Source organism: Semicossyphus pulcher, unplaced genomic scaffold, assembly GCF_022749685.1.
Source record: "Semicossyphus pulcher isolate SPU_LCO1_2020_fin unplaced genomic scaffold, fSemPul1.0.p SCAF_4, whole genome shotgun sequence".
NCBI classification, from domain to species: domain Eukaryota; kingdom Metazoa; phylum Chordata; class Actinopteri; order Labriformes; family Labridae; genus Semicossyphus; species Semicossyphus pulcher.
In genome coordinates this window covers 26,784,438-26,807,215 of record NW_027211715.1, presented here as the reverse complement: position 1 = coordinate 26,807,215, position 22,778 = coordinate 26,784,438, and the positions used below count along the sequence as shown (strand labels likewise).

Here is a 22,778-nt window from a genome sequence, read left to right as displayed (position 1 = left end):
TACATAATTTCTATGAATAAATCCATTTTATTGCATCTTGAAATCTAAGTCTCTGTGGCTGCTTGGGACTTGAGGAAAATGGGCCTTATTCATGCTGTGTCGGGTTGGGCGTAACATATGATATCATTTCAATATGTAATATTTTTCACAGTTGTTTTTCCAATATTTTGCTGTTGAGAAAAAGGATATATATCCAACTTATTAAAGAGGGAATAGTGCAGCATCTTGGGAAAAGGGTTAGAGACCTTTATTCATCCTCCCCTTAAGGATTCTGAGGATTATTATATTAATGATTTCCCTTAAACTGGCTCCTTACAGTACGTTTTTGAACTTAAAACTGCAGCTACTGTGTATACATGTGTGCTTATTGAAGTGTGTGCAAATAGAGTGGGATACTTGTTCAAATTCACACCGATCACCGAAATGCATCTCTGGAATTTAACTTAAGGACAGTTAGCTACACATTAAGTGACAACAGCCCTTAAGGCTACACTTGCCCATCTTTACATAAGGTCATATAATACTTGTCGTTTGTCTGGCCAGTGAGGGGGGATGTTTTAGTAAAAGTGAGCTCCTTGTGTCTGCAACAAGTTACTTTACTTTAAAGACCAAATGTTTAATCTCTGCTGGCTTTGCACAAACCCACAAATACACTTCATTTGTGGAAAACATCTCAATCTGACTTAAATTAGTTTGTTAGATCTAAATAAAACACCAGGATTCAACAAGATACATGTGGGTTTTTAATTAACTAAACTAAAGTTACTTTCTTTAGTGTTTATTTTTGTGTTTGCTCTCTTTCCATCCTACCTTCCTCTTGGCAAATGCCCTTGTATTTGACGATGTTTTCATGGTACAGTCCCTTGAGGATGTCGATCTCACGCAGGAGGTTGGTGCTCTGCTCCTCCCGGTTCTCTGGCTTTAGAGACTTCACTGCCACCAGCTCGCCGGTCTTATCTCCACGAGGGTCATAGCGACACAGCTCCACCTTACCGAAGTGGCCCTGCATACGGTACATGTGGGAAATGCATGAAGTTATTTGGATGGTGCTGAACGAGTTCATCCTTTTCTTCATTTTGTGGAACCAGGTGTTTGTTGTTGTTGCCTAAATTACATCAGCTTTGCATCTTATTTTGTGTTTCTTTAGTTTGTAGATAATATTGATCAGATCTGCTTTACAGAACACAAACACAAAAAAACAGAATAAATACAGCAAGAACAGTTCACCTCTCCCAGATCTCGGACTTTCCTCAGGAACCTCTTCTCGAACACAGTCGGGTCCACCTCCGGTGTGGGCTTGGGTTTGATTGACGGGTCTGGAAGATGAAATAATAAACAAATACTTTTTAGCGCACCTGTGTCATTTGTGACATGTAGCTGTTTGCTTTTCTGGTTTCTACACAAACGTCCTCTCATAGCAGAACAACTAATTATTAAAGCCAGACTTTTTCTGCATTACCATTATCAATAAATATGTGTAGATTATTAAACTGAAATATTGTTTCTGTTTTGATTTGTGAGTGTTTTGTAGTGCATTTTATCATAGATCTATATTTTAGGATAATAATGCAGCTATGTTGGGAGGAATTAGACTGACTGCAGTATTTAATTCTGGCCAGCAGGTGGGAGAGCAGAGTCTCATTTCGTTGCCATGGGGCCCATCAGAGGGGTAGATTTGTGATAATGCACCCAGTGAACTTCCTCATGAGCATCACAGTTGAGTAAACAACTCTTACTCTTTGCACTACTTACTAGACGGCTGCTAGCTGAGAAACAAAACATGCAAAACATTCAGATCATGTTCCAACTGTCAATAACTGCCCTGTCAACCTGTTCCTACTGTTAGCCAGTGAACACTTACTGCTCATCAGATATGAGGCAGATAAGTGTGCTTCAGCTGCAGCAAAAAGGGTTTACTTCATGTTGGCTTTAGCCCCATTGTATGAAAACACCTATTTTATGATGCACAGGACACACATCTCCCTCATACATACTCTTTTCCTCCAGCATGTCGATGTCACGGACGATAGCCCTGAAGAAGGGTCTCTTCTTGGGGTCGTAGTTCATGCAGTGGGTCATCAGCTCAGCCAGCTCTTTGCAGTCTGGGGTGGCCAGTGGGGACTCTGTTTCATAGAACCTCTCCTTCTGCTCAGCACAAAGACAAATATATGAATGAGGAGGTGCAAGGAAACAGTGTGTGTGATCAGTAATGTCTGATTGTGGTGGTTTAGGATGCAAAAATGAGGAGGAGAATTAATAAGAATAAAAAGTGTAAGAGAGCCATCAAATTAAAAAAAGAATTAATGGTGTTGTTAAGACTGCACATTAGTTTCTGTGTTGTCGCCCTACCTCTGTTAGTTTCTTCTCCTTTAGTGGGACCTCTCCATCATAGCAGATCTCCCACAGGGTGGTTCCAAAGCCCCATTTATCAGCCGCGACGCTCAGGGAAGACACGTTCTTCACACACTCGGGAGCAATCCAAGGGATACGGTGCACACATTCTGCAGACGCAAACAAAGTCAGCGAGTGAACATTTAATGAAACACAGACTTGGGAATATTTTTAAGGAATTGTGATGATGCTTGACAAATGTTAATATGAGTCATGTATGGAGGTGTGATACCCATGATGGCAAAGCTGGCCCTTTAAGATGAGATAATGGGAAACCATATGTGAAAAAGGGATTTAAAGCTCCTGTGAGGAGTTTTTCGCTGGTTATGAAACAGACTAGAATTAATTCTGATGACTCTATATGAGCTACAAAAGCAAACCAGACCATCAGAACAAGATTGATTATTTCTATAAAGTTATTTTTAATGCCTGAAACTGCTGGCGGGGGGGGTAGGTGTCAGACGAAGCGATTAACTGCACTCTGACTTTGTTTACATTTTCCAAGGCAGAAAATTAAAGTGAGTGATACAGATGACTGTTAAAGAAAGCAGGGTGAGATTTATTGTTAAAAACCACCACTAAAGCATGTACAGGACAAAATAAGCAAAGAGATAAGAGGTACGGCTTTGTCCACAGGGGGCGCCAAAATCAACAGGAGTCTTTTAAACAAGTCAAAAATATTTTGTCTCTGATGCCTACAGAAGTATAACAATAAATGTAAACTATAATCTAACCATGTTGACACTTCACTCATCAGGCTGTAACATTATTTCTATTGAAGTATGTGGAACAGGTCTCGCCAGTGCTCAGCAGCAACACTTATCTGTATTCTTCGTATGTGCATGCTTTATATTTTCCTAAAATTGTCATTTATTTTCTACATATTGTGATTTTATTATGTAATGTTGTTTTTTCTCTTTATATAAAGCCTTTCTCGATGTCTATCTGCCCTAAAGAGAGCTGTCTTGTTTTGTTTATCCTGAGGTTTCAACCCATATTTCAACCTGTTAGAGGGACATATTGTGTTTGGGTTATATGATAAAATTACTTGACTTCCCTTTAATTCTTTTTTTTGGCTCTAGTATATAGGACAGCTGAAGAGGAAACGTGGGGAGTAGAGAGGTGGGGGTGACATGCACCAACATCGGCAGACCGGGAGTCGAGCGTGCGATCAGTGCGTCGAGGACTGTAGCCTCTGTACATGGGGCGCCTGCTCTACCAGCTGATCTAACGACTTCCCTTTATTTCACTCCAGGTATCAAAGATAAATCAAGAGTACTTTGTTTCACAACTCTTAATTAAAGAAATAAGGAAACTATAAAGTGTTATTTTCCAATCCATCCATGCATTTTCTTTAGCTTATCAGCCCAGGGTAGTAAAAGAGTAAAAATATGACCACTTAGATGCCGACAGAATCTGTTAGCTAAACACTATTGGAAAGTAATCGTTAATGCGTGACCTTCTGGATCTGAGCCAATATACTCTCACCATGTTCTAAATACCAGGAACCGACAGCACTGAATCTAAAAGCCTTGGCATCGCCTCCCTGTTACATACTACTCTGACTGGAAGACAGGATAACTGATCGGCTGTCCTCCACGTTTAGCTGCACAGATCCATAACGTCAGATCAGGGGTGAATGTTAGGAAGTGAAGGCAGCTCAGTTTCTGGAATACTGTGCGACTGACTGGAGGGAAAGAGGAGGAGTAAAGAGGGGACGAAGCAGCGAAGGGGCTGAATGGAGAGAAGGGGGATAATGGAGACAGATGTAAGTGAGGAAGGAGATCATTTAGTGTGAGGACAAAAAGAGAGAAAAGAAAACAGGGAAGCGATGAATGACGGTTTGAGTAAAGCGCGTTTCGCAGATTGCTGGGAAGAAGGGAAGAGTGCTCCCAGCGGGTTTCTCAGCACTTTATACACTATGAGTTCAATCAAATCTATACACAAGGACATCGATGCGTAACAGGAAGACTGATAGTTCTCCAAAGTGCTGGAGACAGAAAATGTTAAGAGTTCTGGGAACAAAGAGCGAGGGAGGAGCATCCCCAGGGGGGTGGGGGGGTGGGGGGAGTGGCGATGGATTTGCACAGAAACATTTCCAGTCCGTCCTGTGGTTTGCTGAATCTTCTGTACAGCCACATTATGTTATATCAAACAACTTCTTATAGATAAACAGAAACATGAGGCGGCCATTTGAGGGGAACTGTGCAATCTGAGAAATGTCCTTGTTGTGCCGCCGTGTCTTCCCTGAACTCAGATGTGGCTTTTAAAAAGCACATTAGGGTCTGAGAGGAGAAATGTGTCCAGTAAAATGTGTATTGATTAAGTGAAATACATGAATTCTATTTCTGCTTGATCGGAAAGGCTCTACATTTTTTCACTGTTTTTTTTCTGTATTTTGTGGGGAGAAATGACGAAACAGATCAGATCATCCACAAACAAACAAACTCGACGAAAAGCGACCGTCAGCGAGGATAATCAAGAGTTACAACCGGAGCCAACTGTGGACGTCACACATGCAACACTGTCTGGATATCTGGGAGGTGTGCTCCCGCAATTACCGTTTATGGCCACAGGTGCCGCCAAAGAGAACGAAACTGAGATCTTCGAGATTACAACTTTAACTAAATTGTTAAAAGTAACTTTCCCTCATCCCCCCTCTGGGTCTTTGTGTCCTCATATTAGTTTCACTGTTACAGCTGACTGGAAAAGAATGTGGAAGTCATTGTGTAATTTTCAATGGTAGCTGTATTGTAACTATTAAAGTTTCATTTTTGGTAGCACTAATGACTCACCCTCTCTGGTGAGCACTGTGATTGGTATTCCAGGGTCGCTGAGCTTGATGAAGGGCCCTCCCTCGTCGGTGCCCAGTCCGTCCCTGGCCAGCAGGATGTTTTTAGAACACACAAAGCCGTGAACCAGCTTTTTGTCCTCCTACAAACACAAACAAAATACAAAAAACTCTTACAACAGAGAGGGCAAATATAAAGACTATGTTGATAAAATTGATCTAACTTGGTGCAGCTAATACCATGAATGCACGCAGGACTTACCTGCTTACAATCCTGTGGTTTGTGTTTGTGCGTGTTTGTGTGTGTGTTCCTGTCTTACCAAGTAGCTGAGAGCTGAGGCCAGCTGCTTGGCCACCTGGAACTTCCACGGTGTGCTCAGCGGGCTCGGCTGTCTCCTCATAAATAAGTCCAGTGGTCCCAGCTGGACAAACTCCTCCACCATGATATCTGTTACGCACAAAGACACATGTGTCAAAGCTGCTGGAACCACTTTCATATACAAAAGTACACACAGTTTACCAAAGCACTTACTCTCCTGGTGGCGGACACACACTCCGTACAGCAGCACTATGTGTTTGTGGGAAACTTGTCGCATCATACTGGCTGTTTCGAAGAAGGCCTGTCAACGGTAAGAACGAAGACGATTCAATACAACACAGAAACTTTTAGGCCAGCTTGCTGCTAACAGGTGTTATCATAAGTAATCATCATAAAAAGAGTGTGAGCGTGTCTTACCAAGGAGATGTCCCTGTGTCCAGAGCCCAGCACCTTCAGGACCACCTTTACTTCCTGGAAGGATGAGTAACCTCCATCCTCCTCCTCCTCCTCACTCCTCACCCTCAGTGTGCCTGAGTAGATGTTGGTCTTTGTGCCCAGGCCAAGGTGCTCCTCCTGGTTCATACAGAGCAGAGAAAACACAGTATTACATTTTCATCCAGTGTTCAAACTTTGGCTACTGCAAGATCAGGCTTCAGCCACATTGAAGAATTATTTGAAAATTAAGTTAAAAAAAGGAGGATTCTGAAACTATTTTAAAATTAGTTTTCTGCCCTGTTGTGTCTCAATTTCGATTAACTTGTGTTAGTACACTTCCAAGTAAATTGTGTACACATGCATTTACTCGCAAAGTGCTGGATTTTCCCAGGGTTGCAATGTTTGACTCCCTCTCCTTCTTTTTGATGGCTAATTGCAACCAGATGAAGCACCACCCCCCTCACCCTCACCCCCTCAAAAATATCTGCCAACTGGTTTGCACACTCGACTTCAATTCAATTTAGTTTAAAACTATTTGAATTATACACGTGTGTAAAATTTTACTTGAATGAGACCTCTGCCATCTATGCCAGTGACATGTCCTTCCCTTCTTAAACTTTAAGGCTGAGAAGCGTCCAGTGTTTAAAGAGGGGGTATTATGTTGTTTCACATTTTAAGACACATTTTCATAATGTTACAATGTTGGATGTCCGAACTAAACGTGGGTGAAGTTTCAAATCTGTAGGTAAAAGTATGTTGGAGTAATCCCCAGACTCAGCTCAGTCTGCAGGCTGCTGTGAACGCCAGCTTTCACAGTTTTTTCTCCATCCTCAGCAGGCTTCAGAGAGCTGGCCAATCAGAAGAAAGCGGGCTTGTAGGGTCGGGGTTTCTTAAATAGACAGAGCTGACTGAGTCGTTTCAGGCAGAGGCTGTATGAGGGTGCGTTTTTTTTAACTGCAAATAATGCTAAGCTACTCCACAGGTCTCACAGAGTGAAATATGAAACACCCAGGTCGTCATAACGCACTGCCTTTTCTATACATGTCGGTTTGAACGCAGATTTGCTGAAGTGTAAGCACAGAAGAACACAAATCAAGAAACTCTGTTAGTTAAAGTTTGTTTTTTCCACTTTTGCTGAATGATAAGAAACATCTGCTTAGATAGAAAATGACAGGAGAGGTACTTGTATGTACAAGTATACACACAGTAGATGTAACGAGACTGTGTGCTCTATGAGTGATACATCAAACATGTGAGATATACAGTAATATAAACGAGATTTGCAATGTGAATGTCTTCAAAGTGTGGAGTGCCCTTTTTCTTATTTAGTATAGCTGTAAGTTTAATGAAGAAAACAAATCTATTTTAGGTTGTAAGTGGATTTAATATGAGGGAAAAACATTTGCATACCGTCATGTTCCTGAGATAAAACCAGTTTGTTAATGCAAGCGTAATGACCTGCAATAATGCAAAACTTCAGGTGTTTGCATGTCGACTAAGCTGTGGTAAGCTTTGAGGCTGTTCTTTGTGGTGATCTTACCAAACACAGAATTTGACAGGTGTTTTGTAATATTTTGTCAACATCTTTTACACAACATTCAGCACACCGGAAGCTAAATAATATATGAACTTACATTTTCATTATTAATATAGACGGTTCTGCATCCTACATCTTTATATTATATATATTAAGCTAGATAATCAGAACTGCTTCACCATCATAACATAAGAGGCAGAGATGAGTTTACCTGTTCGATCTCCTCCTTGAGAATACGATGGAAGCTGAGCTGACTCTCCTGTATGGGCGTCTGAGGGACCGGTGCTCTCTCTTTAGTGACCACCAGCAGGTTGGAAACCTCTGCAACAAAAACACAAACACACTTTAAAAGGGTTTTTGCATCAAATTGTCGGTTATGTTCCGGACATCTTTTGAGATTTGTCTTTGCCAAATCAAGCTTTAGACACCTGCCATTGTCTGGTGTTCCCTCACAAAGAGTGTGGTGTCTAATTGTGTTGTTTTCAAGGTGATTTTATTGTAACACCATCAAAACCTTAGACGGATGTGAAACGTCTGCACGGCATTCACACAACAACAATGAGCCAAGACAACAAGAATAGCAGAAATGATGTTCGCAGTGGAGGTAAACTTGGGCTGAAGTTTCTTCTGCAGTGTGCAGAATCGCTACAAATGTATAAAACGCTCATATCTGCACAGCAAGAGAGCAGAACTGTGTTTACATGTGGTGAAACAAGCTCTCAACAGTTACGTCAATGTGGCAATGATGTGAGGAGCTATTCAGGTCGGGTTACCATACTGATTCAGTTTATTTTGTGTATGTACAGAGCTGCGAGTGGGAGGATGAAGTGAAAAACGTGTGTGCGTGATACATGTGTGTGGGTGTCTAATGTTGTGACAAAACCAGCACACTGTGGTTTCAGGGAGGAAAAGTGTCTGCACTCCATCAGCAGCATCACCCTAGATTCAAGAGTGTTGAAGGCACCGTTCTGTAACATGCAATCTGTGTTTTCTTGCACCCACAACTCGAGTAACACTGCACCAGCCTCTTCATCGCTCGCCCTAATCCAGGCCTAACTATTACCACTTATTCTGACATTTAAAATCATCTGAAATCATACACTTTGTAAAATATTTTCAAAGTCAAAATCCATGCAAAAAAGTCAAAGTCAACTGTTTTATATTCTTATGATGTGGGCGTGCCACTTGTGCATTCCCTGAAGCAAGGAATGTTTTATAATGTATTAAAAATATTCTGACAGCAACCACAACACAGCACTCCAGTCTTTAATCTCCCTCTGAATCTGACACAGCCCCGAGCCGTGCCTTTAACAGTTGTGCCTTGTGATAATGATCAACGACACAGCCTCAACAACAACAAAAAAACAGCCTAACACATCCTTGCACAAATGACTCCACCTTTCCCTGTGTGAAGTAAACACAAGAGTGCAAGTTGGGCTCCGGAAACCCACATTTACAACTCTCTTCCTCCCTGACACCATTTTACACAGGCACACAGGCGCATGCATTGTTCATGCCAGCTTCTCTTCCCCTCAATTACTAAAGACAGAAACACACACAACTACATGTTGTATGGGGGCAAAGCTTAGCTTCACTGACCTCTGTGTTCAGAAATGTTAAAGTCTGAACCTCAAACCCCCGCCCAAAAAAACATCACATTCAGGAGTGTTATATTGTGCTTGATACCATATCCTGCTGTGAGTTCGCACTAGTGCATAGGGAAGTGTTGTGCCGCACAGTGTGTGGATTGAGGATGCAAGATGCCAAAGCAATCGGAATATCAGTTTGTTGCATCTATTTGAAAAAGTGTGAAAACTGCAAGTGTGCACAGGCTAGTAGATTGTATCTTTAAAATTATTTTTTAATGAAGCAACTTGCTGATAACCAGCAGAATTATTTAAGAGTCAATTTGTGTGCCCTTGTATTTCAATATCTTAAGGAACATCGAACATCGAAGATCTGAATTTGGACAATCAGCATTCTCCATAAAGGGCTGTCAACTCTGGAACACAACCAACCATATTAATCCCTGATATAAAATCTTTCACAACAAGCTGTACGAGCTGTACTCATTTTTAGCTTACTGTATTTTAAATGACTTATTTGTATCATTGTATAGTATTTGTGTGTTGTTATATTATGGCATATATTTTTAACTGTACTTTACATTGTATATGTAAAGGCCCAACTAGGGAAAAGAGTTGAAAATTAGTGAAAGCTATAAACTCTCATCGGTTTCGTGCTCTGTACTGGAACTATGTTAAATTGCATCTTCCCTATTCAAATAAAATACATTGAATTCCAAGTAAGCATACATGTAGTTCTTGTTTTTTATCACAGGTTCTAAATCTGTCTGATTTGTTCCCCTCTTTGCAAACCTCTCACAACGATGTAGCTCACAAAGCAGTCCCATATGATCACTTCTTATGATACTTTTACCCCAGCCGGTTTTAAAGGAGCAGTTTGCCACCTGGAAAAAGCCACTGTCAGTCAAAGCTGGTGTTCTCTGTAATCGATAGAAGCAATAATATTTGAAATTGGAGCCATAGCTGTGGAGAAAGTTGTACAACCAGCTCGTGGTTTCGCCCATTCTACATTCCTACAACACCCAGCGTGCATTGTGCCCCTCCCTCTGAGACACTGGAGTGAAATACTACTGTTTCGCTGCAGGCAATGACTCATTGGGTAAAGAATCTGAAATACGACAAAAATGTACCGGTGGATCTAAAAAAAATCTAAAAATCTTCAGGTCTACATTTTAAACCTGACGATTTTGAATGTGACATGACATCAGAGGTCCTAGATTGAAGAAGTGTAGTTTAGCAGGCTCCCTGATCTCCGCTAGATGACACGTTTTACGTAGTCTGGCGGAGGTTTTCTACCATAATGGCATTAGCTCCCCATAATAGCATAATATCATCAAATGGAGTCCTCTGGTTGTTACAAAGTCGAGGCTCAAATCTAAAGGTGACCGTGCTTTTGCAATCAGGGCCCCTCGACTTTGAAAGACGTGCAGAGTCAGTAACTTCTTTTAAATCACTTCTTAAAAATCCCTTTTTCAGACTTGCTTTCGGTTCCTGAGTCCTCTTCTGATGTTCTGTTCTTACCGTCCTTTATTGCTTCATCTTTTATTGCTTTTATTATTTTATTTATCTCTTTATTTGTATAGCTTTTAATGCCTTAGAATCTACCTGATTTCATCACTTTTATTTGCATCTATCTTGTTGACCTTTTGTGTTTGCATTGTGTTCTTGCCTTTTGCTGGATTTTCTAGACTACTCTCTGTTTGGTCCGACGATTGGCTGATTATATAGAGTGCCTGCCTTTGCTTTGTCTGTCAAAGTACTTTGTAAAAATCAGTTTTTAAAGGTGCTATATAAATAATTAGAATCAAAACTGTGTCACTTTTGTTTGGTATTTAATATTACATATTTCTTTGAGTGGACGACCATGTTACTTTCTATGTCTGTGGTGGGATTAAGCTTACCTCGAGGCTGTGGAGGGCAGCAGCGCAGCAGCTGGAAATGAAGGTTGTCGGTGCGAAGGCTTTGACGCTCCAGGTGCTCCAGCAGCTCCGCGAGAGAGGGACGAAATGTGTCGGTGCCGTACAGGCGGAAGCCATCGGAGGCCACCTCGATCTGGAAGTTCTTATACTGACGCACAGGACGGGACTCCCTCAGGTCCATCTGGAGGAACATAGAGAAACTTTTTAGCGTGAATGCACTAACATGGGGGGACGAAAAGCTGAGCAACAGAAAAATAGCATTATGTTTAATCAGGAGGAGCCAGCACAGGTGCATATTGAAGTGTTTTCAGCTACACTAAGGCCAATATTTTAAATGTATTTATTTGTTCTTCCAGTTACTGAATAATATTTTTAAGCTCAAATACATTTATTTCTTTTGGAAAACGTTCTGTTTTGAGTTTGGGTTCTAACATAATAACCCTTACAACCCTTACTAGAGCTTGAACTACTAAGATGTACTCATTATTATACTATAATAAAGCAATGACCAATTTGTGGGGCTAATTTGTGTTTCTCTTTCCTGATTTCATTGTGGGGAATAAATGGAATAAACCAAATGAACAGGTGTACTCAGTACCTCAGTGCAGACCACAGTGATGATGATGTACTGGTAGTCAGTGCAGCTCCAGCGCAGGATGTAGGCACCCTCCTCGTTCCCCTCCTGACGCAGCTTGTGGATGGCATACTCCGTACTGGAGAGGGTCAAAGCAAAATTAAATAAATTAGGCGCAGCAATACTTTCTGTTTTTTCCCCTGTACATCAGTGTGATAGCAAGCTCCGGTTCCACTCCCTTTCTACCTATGACAGATCCATGAGTTGAGTCATTGAGTGGCTTAAACCTTTTCAAATCATTGCAAGTACATGAAGAGAACAATAAAATGACAGATATACAGAGCAACCAAGGCAGACAGACATCTGTTGGTGACTGCACTGTCCCCTTAAATTGCTATAACGGAAAGGTTGATAAAATAGTGTGTGTAGGATTTAATTGGGTTAAAGGCAAATAAATAGATGTCTTATTATGAATATGTGCAATAAACTGTCTGTACAAACCAGATGGGTCCGTGGCAGCCATTTTTGATGTTATCCACCACTGAAGCAGGGGCCACCTCCTTGCAAAGGAAGTGGTGGGCATCCACTGTCAGCCTGAAGTACCCATCCACGAGGGCTGCAAAGGACTGAGCCTTAGCCCTAGAGGCCATTCGCAACTCCTGAAAAGAAGAGGGGGCAGAGATCGAGATGAAGAAAAGGAGCTCTCGTGAAGCTATAATACTGCAGAGGTTCATCTTAAAGAGTGGTGATGTATTACAAAATCCCCTTTCATGATGAAGCATGGTTTCACCATAAGCCCTGGCTTCAACATGAGGTAAATACCAAGCAACTGTTGCCACTGGTCACACACAGGCAACAATTCGAGTAGATAAACAAGTAGATTATGAGAGCACTAAGACGCAGCGCGGTCACGGTATTTGCCCTCACTTAGAATTGACACCAGCGCAAAAGTTTGTGCAATAAATCCTTTTGAAACTAAATCCTTTAATACCAATACTATTTGATAACAGGCTTTTGGATTCTGTTGTTAATTATGGATGAATGGAGAATTTATACATAATTAGCAGGCTTAATAATTAGCAACACCACCCAGGTACATAAACTCAAAGGCTCATGGACTGCTTCAACAAAAAATCTATACGGGCTCTGCAATGAGCTATGTGACCTCAAAACAAGCTTGCAATACACCCAGAAGGATGTGGATGAATTAAAATCACTCTGACACCTTGTCAAGTGTAAAGAGCTACACAACTAATGGCGGAGTGGATAGCGCTGCTGCCTCACAGCTGGAAGGTTCTGAGTTCGAACCCTGGAGTTTGCATGTGCAGGTGCAGATTCCCTCCAGGTACTCTGGCTTCCTCCCACAGTGTAAAGGCATGCTTGTTAGGTTAATTGGTGACTCTGTAAATGACTGGCGACCATTCCACGGTGTGCCACCCTATGACAGCTAGAATAGGCTCCAGCCCCCCGCGACTCTGAACAGGACGTGTTATAGATAATGGATGGATAATCAGTTCCCAGATTCTTTCTTAGTGTGACTCCGTCTACTATGCAGCTACAAACCCATGTTGTAAATAACCATTGAGGGTTATTAAAAACAGATTTTTCTCTTTATCTTTACTGCCACTTTCTATGTGTGTCTCACCATCCTCTTGTTGTCCTGCCTGAAGATGGTGACAGTCGCCTCTCTGATGACAGTGTGGGTGATCTCATGGAAGTCACAAAACTCCACCCAGCCTTCCTCCGTCTCTTTCTTTCTGTCATTTTTCTGTTTTCCATCCAGCTTGTTTTTCTTTGACTTGCTCTTGTCTTTGCCGATCACAGGCACCTGTTTCAAAGACAAATAACAGAGAAAAATACAGAATCAGCATTTTTAAATATGTCAAATATTGCCATTCAAAAATACAGCAAGGATCGTTTCAAAGTTAGTCCTTTATAATATAAAAAGAATCACATTTCCAATAGATATCTTAAGTGCTAATGCAAGAAATGAAGACAAATGTACTACTCTTAGAATGTACGTGTCTTTTAGTGGTTTTAACTCAAAAACCCAACAGAGAAATTTACAAAGGGACAAACTGTCAACAAAAGCCATCACTTAAACGCAAAACATAATTTCTGGATAATACTGCAAACTTATTTTATTGTATGCATTTAGTTTTTGAATGTTCCTAAGATCACTTTCTTTGATATCAGAGATCTGATGACTTTATCCACCTTTATGTAAATTAACAGGCCTGCAGGACAAGCGGCACGCCTGCAGCTCAGCAGCTCCAGGGAGAGAGGGAAGAGAGTCTGGATAAAAGCTCAGCCGACCGAGCTTGGACCTAAGGCGCTCCACCTTCCAGATTTCATTCTTGTATGTATGTTTTATGTGTTAGTAGCAATGACTGTATATATAGATGGACAAACGCGTCTCCATCTGCTCCCATTGTACAAAATTGATGCCAAAATAGCCCCTGTGATAGGCGCTGCCATCTTGCATCTTGCATCATCATTTTTACAGCATCAAATAACTAATTAAAAATAAACTTGTCAGAAAAATGAACACTTGGACGTAAATCAGCATGATAAGAACTAACTATAATGACAGAAACCATGTTTGAGAAACATTTATCGGGCGTGTATTTTGATTTTATAGTTTGACTCATGTCCCATCTGTTAACATGGAGGAGGCGGGCTTTATGACCTAGACTGCAGCCAGTCAGCAGGGGGCGATAGAGAGGTTTTGGCTTCACTTTTAGGGAGCTGTCATGTCGTCCATCTTTTTATACAGTCTATGGTTTGTAGCATGAAGGGGCTACTACTTACATTTATCGAGAGACCCTCTGGGGTCAAATTATGAAGAAATTATCTTGATTACTTTATATTTTTTGTTGTATCCACTCAACAGGCGGCTAATGATTTTATTTTTTTTTAAGATTGTTTTTGGGGCGTTTGCCTTTATTTGATAGCACAGCTGAAGAGAGACAGGAAATGTGGGGAGTAGAGAGTGGGGGGTGACATGCACCAAGTCATCGGCAGAGCGGGAGTCGACCCTGCGATCAGTTCATGAAGGACTGTAGCCTCTGTACATGGGGCGCCTGCGCTACCAACTGAGCTAAACCCCAACATGTTTTTATGCACTCTGTTAAAAAGTTTTCCAGATAGAAGCGACCTCTCTTGCAGCTGTTTGTCGCTGCTAGTTTGTCCAATACTAGTTAAAACTGAGGGCCATTCATTTCACTATCACACTAGTTCAAACACAGGTTTACTCACAGTGGGGGTCTTCTTCCTCCAGGAAATGCCAGTGGTACCAGTAACCAGCACCTCAGTGTCATAGCTTGACTCCACGTTTGGAGTCTGGTTCTGCCCTTGGCTCTGGTTGTAGTACCCTAGAAAGAGCAAAACAAACAAAATGTTATCACAGCAACTACATAATATTTTAATGCACAGAAATACACTGAAAATATTTGTATTTTAGTTAATTTTCTTCCAAATATTATCACAGACTCATGAAGAGTTTGTGCTTCTCTGGGATCAGTGGGTTAATGTGGCTTGTAAACATCTTGTTTCTTTCACTTTTGGTTTTAACCATCTGTGCACAATGTTTCAGGTGTTTTGAGATGTAAACACAGTTCAGACTGTGGGTAAGATACCACAGCTTCCCTGCATCTAAACATACCAAACTAACCACCATCACACAACCACTATACTTCAATACTGCTAATTAAAATGTTACAATTGGGCCACAAAAACAAACAAGTTAGCATTTCAGTTTAGTGGTAGAGTATCACCTGTAGTTTTTCTCATCATGCCAAATCTTTTTTTTATAATATTATTAATAATTTAATTGATCTGCCTTGATTGTCTTCCCACGAAAATGATAGCTATAATCTTCTCTCGCTCTAGTTAAAACTACATTTCAAACTTAATCGCACACAGAGCTTTTGCGCACCACATATCTGGCACTGAACTTGAAACCTTGTTCTCAAATTCTCACCATGGTACCCTCCATTGCAGAGCTCTCCTTCCTGCGTCACACTGAGCGTGATGGGCTCGAGCAGCTCGCTGCCCAGGCCTCTGGTCAGGCCCTCCAGCGTGGCCAGGTACTTGATCTTCAGGTCGTACGACGTGATGTTGCTGTCCTTGATGGTGCGGCGGTTGAACTCATTGAGGAATTTCTTGAAGACGTTGTTGATGCGGATGCGTGTCAGTAAGTTGCGCTGCTTGATGTTGCGGTTCAGCGCCTCCGGGATGAAACGCTTGTAGCTGGTGGGAATAAGAAAGATGTATGAACATTGTCTTTTAGTTCTTACTTTGAATGCTCTCTGCAAGTGTTTTGAAGGTAAGGAAAATTAACATGATTCTTAAGATACTTCCTGTGATACAAACAACTGTTTTTATGTCTATAGGCTCTGTAAGCTTTAAATGTGAGGAGGATTTGAAGGCAGAGAATATGAGCAACATTGTGTAAGTCTAAAATTTGGGATCATGTAAACTATTTCCCATGTATTGAATAAATCCCAGAAACAAATCCAATAAAGATCCTCCCACGAAAAAGATATTTTTTCACATTATATTAATCTTTCTTTAAAATGTTGTGTGTTCAGTGTAAACAGATTAAAAGGTCTGCCACAATATGCAACATATGAATTCTTCTATGTACAATGTATATGCAGGACAAATTCTGTGCTTGACATTAAGCTCAAAATATTAGAGGCACATCTGAAGCTCTATGTGCTTATTTTTTGTTAGCCCACGTGGAGGTGAAGATGCCTGGATTAGCACTTAGCTACCCTTTAAAAATGGACACCTGGAGAGTAAGGGTTCTGCCACTATCATTCTTAAACATGGATGTTATCTAAGAACCTTATTAAAATCTGCTGAAGCATCATCACCCAGACTTCTCTAGAAAAAACAACTATTCGTACACGTGCCACAATGGTAGTAGGTATGTGTGTGTTTTACCTGACTTCATTGGAAGCAGTGGACAATGGCATATCCATACTGGTGGCATAGTGAGTGATAGCGAGCACGGCCATGCCCAGACACTCATTCTCGATCTCATGCTGGTCTACCTCCGACAGGGCGTTCCTCAGTGGAACCATGCCTTTCTGGAAGTCATGCTGGCCCTGCACATATTTTATACATATATATATATATATTATATTTCTATTAGAAATCTTAACATTTCAAACACACAGAAAATACACCTAAAAGAAATACACAGTATGATGTGGTTCTTTAGTGACGCACAAATCCTGTCAAGATAACCAAATGCAATTAAGAAGCATGCTACCATATTTACAGAGAAATTCAGACAAAATTAATATATTTTAAACAACTGACATTTTAATTAAGTTGTTAGTTGAAGTTTGGAAACATCACTTGAAAACAGTGGCTCTCGATTACACTGACGGAGTGTGCTGTATCTTGCTGAACCTAAAGCTGCACTTCCTGCTATTGTTACATTTCCTTCCAACAGCTGTTGATGTTTTGAAACTCAGCGGTGTTGACGTTTGAGCAAGCTTTAATCAGAGTGTACTTTCACAAGAGAGAAATAAGTAAAGTCAGAGCTATTCCCATGACAACATAGAGTCATTTGTGTTGATTATTTTTTTTACCTGGGCAAACAGATAGTCGAGAGAGGCTGCGTCCAGAAGGGGAGTTCCTTCTGGTGTCTTCTGTGGGCTCATCCCTCCCCTGAGTTTGCTGATGCAGTGTCTCCAAACTGGAGACTCTCCGTCAGTGGTGCCATGCCAGTTTTTGAAATAAAACCTGACAAGAGGCAAAAGGAAGACAAATGAATGCAGGGAGTACACGCAAGAAAGAAACCCAGCTTTGTAAAACCATTCAGTGTCTGGCATTACGAGTTAACATCGGTTGTTTTATTCCCAGTAAACTCCAGAAACTCACTTTGAATGGTCCGATTTAAATCGTACATATTTAGGACGTTGCTACTAGGTTTTGAAATGACTGCCTGAAAGCAAGGAGTATAGTAGGTTAGTTGTATAATAACAGGGTAAGTTTGTGACATGGTTTGAGCCTTTAGATAAAGAGATGCCTGTGAACAGCTGGATTTCAAAGAAGATGAGCTGCTCTCTGGATAATGAATGATTGAATGCAATAAACAAAGGTAGAGAAAATAAACAGTAAAAAAGCCTTATAACACAACTGAATAATACATGAGCTTTGCCCATACCATTTTGCCCTCATATTGTTATCTCTACTTTAAATTCAAGCTGACACAGACAGAATTTCAGTGCTGGGCAACATGTACGATTTTTGACCCATTTTCCTGTTTTCTCTGAAATGAAGCCGTTTTTCAGCTCGCCTGTTCTTTCAGAGGAAATACATCATCTCTATCAGTTCAGCGTCACAGGCGGCTGACAACACCGTCCACAAACCAAACTGTAACGGGTAATACAAATCAGGGGACCACACAAAGAAGGGGAGATGTATTTATTTTTAGCGCAATTATAAGCATGCTGAAGATTAGCCCCTTGTTATTTTAAGGTAAAGGCAGACTCACTGTCATGGCTGCGGGCTTTTGTTGTTGTTTTGTTGTTTCATTTTGTTACATGACCTTATGTAAATCACTCCATAAAGTATGTGCTTGTGTTGAACATTTGTTTATGTTAAAGACTTGACCACAATACCCTGCCTGTTTAGCAGACTCTGCTACAGAACACACAGCGGGCTGCAGCAAAAAGGTACGCACAAGCACACACAAATATGACACGCGCACAACATACACCACAGTCAGGCAAAATGTGTGCACACTCTTCTGTCAAAGCAGAGCAGAGAGAAAGAGGAAGTGCCATTGACACCACAGAGATGTTTTTTTCCTCTTTGCATGAAATGCTACATGACTTGTAGAATTGATTCTACGAAGAAGGATGAGTACAAATACTGCGTTAATGAGCTTCCTCATAAGAAACAACTTCCCAGACAACTCAAATAAAACCCTGAAAAACTGGACACAACGAACACAGTCGTGTCCTACTATTTGGTGAAGTATGGAGTTGGACTCTACTCTCTTCACTTGTAAAGGTTGTAGCTCGACAGTGACTCACTGCCTGAGCTGACATTTTATTAGTTTATGACCAAGTTTAATATCTCTCTCTCTGGTGTGCCGTAAACCTTCATCTTCTGCTGAAATCCAAACAATGTTTGAGATATTTTTAGCTGTTTTTTCCCTTTCTTTCGCCCAACTGAGAATTAAGATCTAACAAACCCGTGGGAACTTGGAATGAGTCTCCGCTTGCCAAGCCACCGAGAACGATATTCCGAGATATGATCAGCAGAATGTTTTCCCATCATGACCAGGATTTTATGGTGTTATAAAATTTGATGCAGTGAGGTTATTATGAGTTATTATTCACTAGGTTTCCTGGTGCAGTTATGCATGTCCAACTAATTTTACACCCCGAAATATGCAAGAGTCCTTTTGACAAGTACGTTTCCTATCTTTTTCCTCTGCCAGCTTTTCATTATAAGTGCCCAATTGGCTGATATGTCTTTGATCCTGTAGCATTTGAACCTCCTTCACTGAAACTAAGGGACCTATCACAAACCCTGAAGAAGGTAAATAGCCTTCTCTTCACAGCCACTAAACCAAAAATCATCAATTGAACTGCCATTCTTTGGGGGCGGTTGTGGCTCAGTGGTAGAGTCAGTCGTCTTTCAATCGGAAGGTTGGAGGTTCAAACCCCAGCTCCCTTAGGCTACATGTCCAAGTGTCCTTGGGCAAGACACAGAACCCAAAATTGCTCCCGGTGGCATAGCCAACAGTGTGTGAATGTGATGACTTATTAACAGTTGGGCACTTGGAACAGTGCGTTATACAGCACTTCAGCCTATGCTGGGATTGTTGCATGGGTACAAGACTTCTGTGCAGCTTCTCAGCCAAGACAATCATCAGCAACATTTAACGAAGCTCCTGACGCATGTTTATGTGCTGATGTTGCTTCCAGAGGCAGTTTAGAATTGTGTGCCTCACACACAGGTCACAGCACTTACAGCTGATCAGGCCATGATGACACAGGTTTAAAGTCTCTGAGCTATTTATGACTCAGTCCAGATTTTAAATGTTTGTCTATGGAGATCTCATGGGGTTTACTTTGGGCCTTTTCGTCTACCTACAAAGGAGGGCCTACAGGAGGCATCGAGATCCAGGCTGGACCCTTACAACACCAAAGAACAGCATTTTAATGCAAACACATTTCGACCGCTTCATCCCACGTCTGATCCCTGGTTCATTACCAAGAGCTCCAGAACCAAAGTTGAGAGCTGGAATGCAGATCAACTGGTAAATCTAAAGTTTTGCCTTCAGGCCAAGGTCCTTCAACAAATCGCAACAACACTCCCAGTGGCACACAAATCAGCATGTCAAAGTCATTTGCAGAGTTACCAACACTCATGAAATGACAGAGGACATGGACTCTGATTGAACTCACTTAGACAGCAACTTGCACCCACTTCGAAGGAAGCACTTTGGATTTATCTGATTAAGCTTCTTACTTGGAGGTCCTGGCCGTCATCCCAGTTTCGGTTCAAATAAACCCAGGATGCACTGGAGGCCACAGACCTATATCACTAAAGACTGGAGGTCACAGAACAACTGCTTCGTCTTTGCAAAAGGCAGGTAAGCAATTTTGAGTTCACCACACCCAAAACTCGTGGCAGTCCATTTCTCTCAAACGCTCCCTTCCTTGTATAAAAAGGAAGCACTCTCTGTTTTTCTCCCCACCAAAAAATAATTCAACAGCCCAGGTGTCAGCATCTAGATCATTAACTACATCTAAATCATCCTTTTAGGAATGTATCACAGGTTCAGAAGAGGTTTTGAAATTGCTCTTACTCTGGACCCACATTTTTAAAAACATTATTTCCACTATCTTAAAGACTACGCTGCATTTTCAATAAGGAACATTATAAAAACATTTTATTCCATTTACATAAACTATTCTTTAAAAATATATGTAGTCAACCTCTGCTGGGATGCCATTCTTACCTCATGCGATAGTGCAACTTGAGACTGGTGTCGTCGGTGATCTTGAACTCATAGTTGGGGGCGTACCACATGTCAGTGGTCTCATTGTACAGGGCAAACAGGTTATGGCACAAGGGAGAGATAGCTGAAGGGAAAGATAAAAGAGGGCAAATATCAATATCTATAAAACCAATCAAACGTCAGTCTATCCAATATCAGATAAACAGCCTGTTAATTACTAAGGGCTTGGTAGAGAGATTGAGACATGTCTTCTGAGAGGCCCAGATTGGCACCTAGGCTAGTTTTGCATTAAGTGATTCATGGCCATGTAGCATGATTTCCTATGAGTCTCTGATTCAGCCATGATGTCATCTTGTTCACAGGGCAGTAATACATGTTCAAGTTAAAGTTCCCTTTACTACTGTTATCAAGGTCAATGCAATATGCCTGATAACTTGGGATCTAAGAAGTTAACATGTAGTTTTTGTTGTCTCCGACCTATTTTCCACATACTGCTGTATATTCCCAATTACATCTACAAAACAACCTTCATTTCTGGCAATAAATAGAGGCTTTATCAATAAGCAAAGGAGCCAACTTTGGATTTTGCCAACTAGCAACAGATCAGTCACTCACAGCATTTATTGGCAGCCTCCACACAGAGCTCCTCCGCGGTGTAGCATCCTTTGAAGAACTCCAGTTGGTTCACCTCGGGCATGTAAAAGTGGATCTCAAGGCCCCAAGTGGAAGTAGGAGTGGAGGAGAATTGGGCTCTCCTGGTGGACCTCCTCATCTTTCCACAGAGTTGCCTGCTCAACTCCATAACCCACAGAGTTGGCATTCAGACACTGGAGCGGAAGAGAGAAATGAGGAAAGAGGGAGTGTTACTTTTAACAATTGAGTTAAAGTGATCATCTCGAAGATCTCAGTTTCGTTCTCTTTGGCGGCACCTATGGCGATAAACGGTAATTGTGGGAGCACACTTCCCAGATATCCAGACAGTGTTGCTCTGGTTGTAACCTTTTTAGACTGTTTGCTTCATCTGAGCGTCCAGTTTGTTTCTTTTTCTTTGGATTGTCACTTATTTTTGAAGTTGTATCTTTAGTCATCCATCTTTTCTTTGTTTGTTCAGCCATAGTAGATTACTGTTTACTCGCAACACCGGAAAAGCAGCCGCTTAGCTCTGCCTACCCTCTCTGGCGGACCAAGGCTCAATCACCATTGTGTCACCTCATTCGGTGATAGATAGTGATTTAACAGACATTTATTTAAATGAAAATCTTCAAGATTATTACTTTGAAGTCATTGTTTCTTTATGCAGGAACTTTTATGCTTTCATAATGTGTCTACCTTTGCATTTAAATCAATTCAAGATACATGAACCTTATAGATGCACAAATGGAAATTGTGGGGAAATACCCTAATTCAAATTTCTCTTACCTACAACTTCATGTATTTTCATTTTGATTTAATTGTATTATCACAATATTTTTCTGAAATTTATCTTACATTCTTAGATATACACTGTGTCACATGGATGAGAAAATACAACATTAAAGTTTAAACCAAACAGATAACGCAAACGTATATTACAAGAGGAAAAAAAGAGTTTCATTTTTATGGCCAGTAAGATGGTAAATCAAACTTCATCTAACCTATTTTACAAGACATTTCTATAAAGCAGCCTTTATACTAATAAAATCAAGAAGGCATTTAATCTTGTGGGTGTTTTTAAAACTCGATTCGATACCCTGTTAACTCTAATGAGCATACTTCTGTCAGCCTGTCCCACCCTGACATAATCATATAATTGACTCTTTCAGAGGAAATGGTTGACCACTCTGAAGTTAACATCAATCAAGTGTGTTGCAGGGGTGTGCTTTCATGCTGTTGTGGTACAGTAAGGCAAACGCATCGATCTTGTAATGACCTCAGCAAACTGCAGCAGAGACTCTCAGTTCAATGTTCATACACCTGATGACTCATAATAATACCTTGGAGAGCCCTGACACACAGGAGACCACAGACTACAGCGATGTCTCACTATAGCACAGATCAAATGACGTCAAGCCTCTCAACAGAGCTGATGACATCAACGCTGAAGACAGATCGTTGCTGCGTAGGGACTGCGGGGAGTTTGTGCTTCACTACGTCTAAAGCAGCCCGTCCTTCATCAGCATTTAACCCTGGATCTGTTGACTGACAGTGCTGCTCTGCACTCTATGGTGCGTTTACATCACTTATAGATA

At 41.1% G+C, this 22,778-nt stretch overlaps 1 protein-coding gene across 1 annotated transcript in view; it reads right to left on the bottom strand.

Annotated features, from left to right (window-relative positions):
* The window catches only part of jak1 (Janus kinase 1), a 36,649-nt gene that overhangs the window by 6,376 nt on the left and 7,495 nt on the right, over positions 1–22,778 (bottom strand). The window contains exons 2-20 of the mRNA XM_069679517.1: positions 21,166–21,377; positions 20,551–20,674; positions 17,159–17,312; positions 16,503–16,666; positions 15,535–15,803; positions 14,811–14,926; positions 13,198–13,380; positions 12,054–12,211; positions 11,577–11,691; positions 10,961–11,159; positions 7,685–7,794; positions 5,919–6,074; positions 5,715–5,802; positions 5,503–5,630; positions 5,187–5,325; positions 2,350–2,501; positions 1,995–2,145; positions 1,228–1,316; positions 811–1,003 (exon numbers count right to left, since the gene is read on the bottom strand). Of these exons, the coding sequence (XP_069535618.1) occupies positions 811–1,003; positions 1,228–1,316; positions 1,995–2,145; positions 2,350–2,501; positions 5,187–5,325; positions 5,503–5,630; positions 5,715–5,802; positions 5,919–6,074; positions 7,685–7,794; positions 10,961–11,159; positions 11,577–11,691; positions 12,054–12,211; positions 13,198–13,380; positions 14,811–14,926; positions 15,535–15,803; positions 16,503–16,666; positions 17,159–17,312; positions 20,551–20,674; positions 21,166–21,370 (2,893 nt within the window). The 5' untranslated portion in view covers positions 21,371–21,377. The remainder of the gene's footprint in view (positions 1–810; positions 1,004–1,227; positions 1,317–1,994; positions 2,146–2,349; positions 2,502–5,186; positions 5,326–5,502; positions 5,631–5,714; positions 5,803–5,918; positions 6,075–7,684; positions 7,795–10,960; positions 11,160–11,576; positions 11,692–12,053; positions 12,212–13,197; positions 13,381–14,810; positions 14,927–15,534; positions 15,804–16,502; positions 16,667–17,158; positions 17,313–20,550; positions 20,675–21,165; positions 21,378–22,778) is intronic.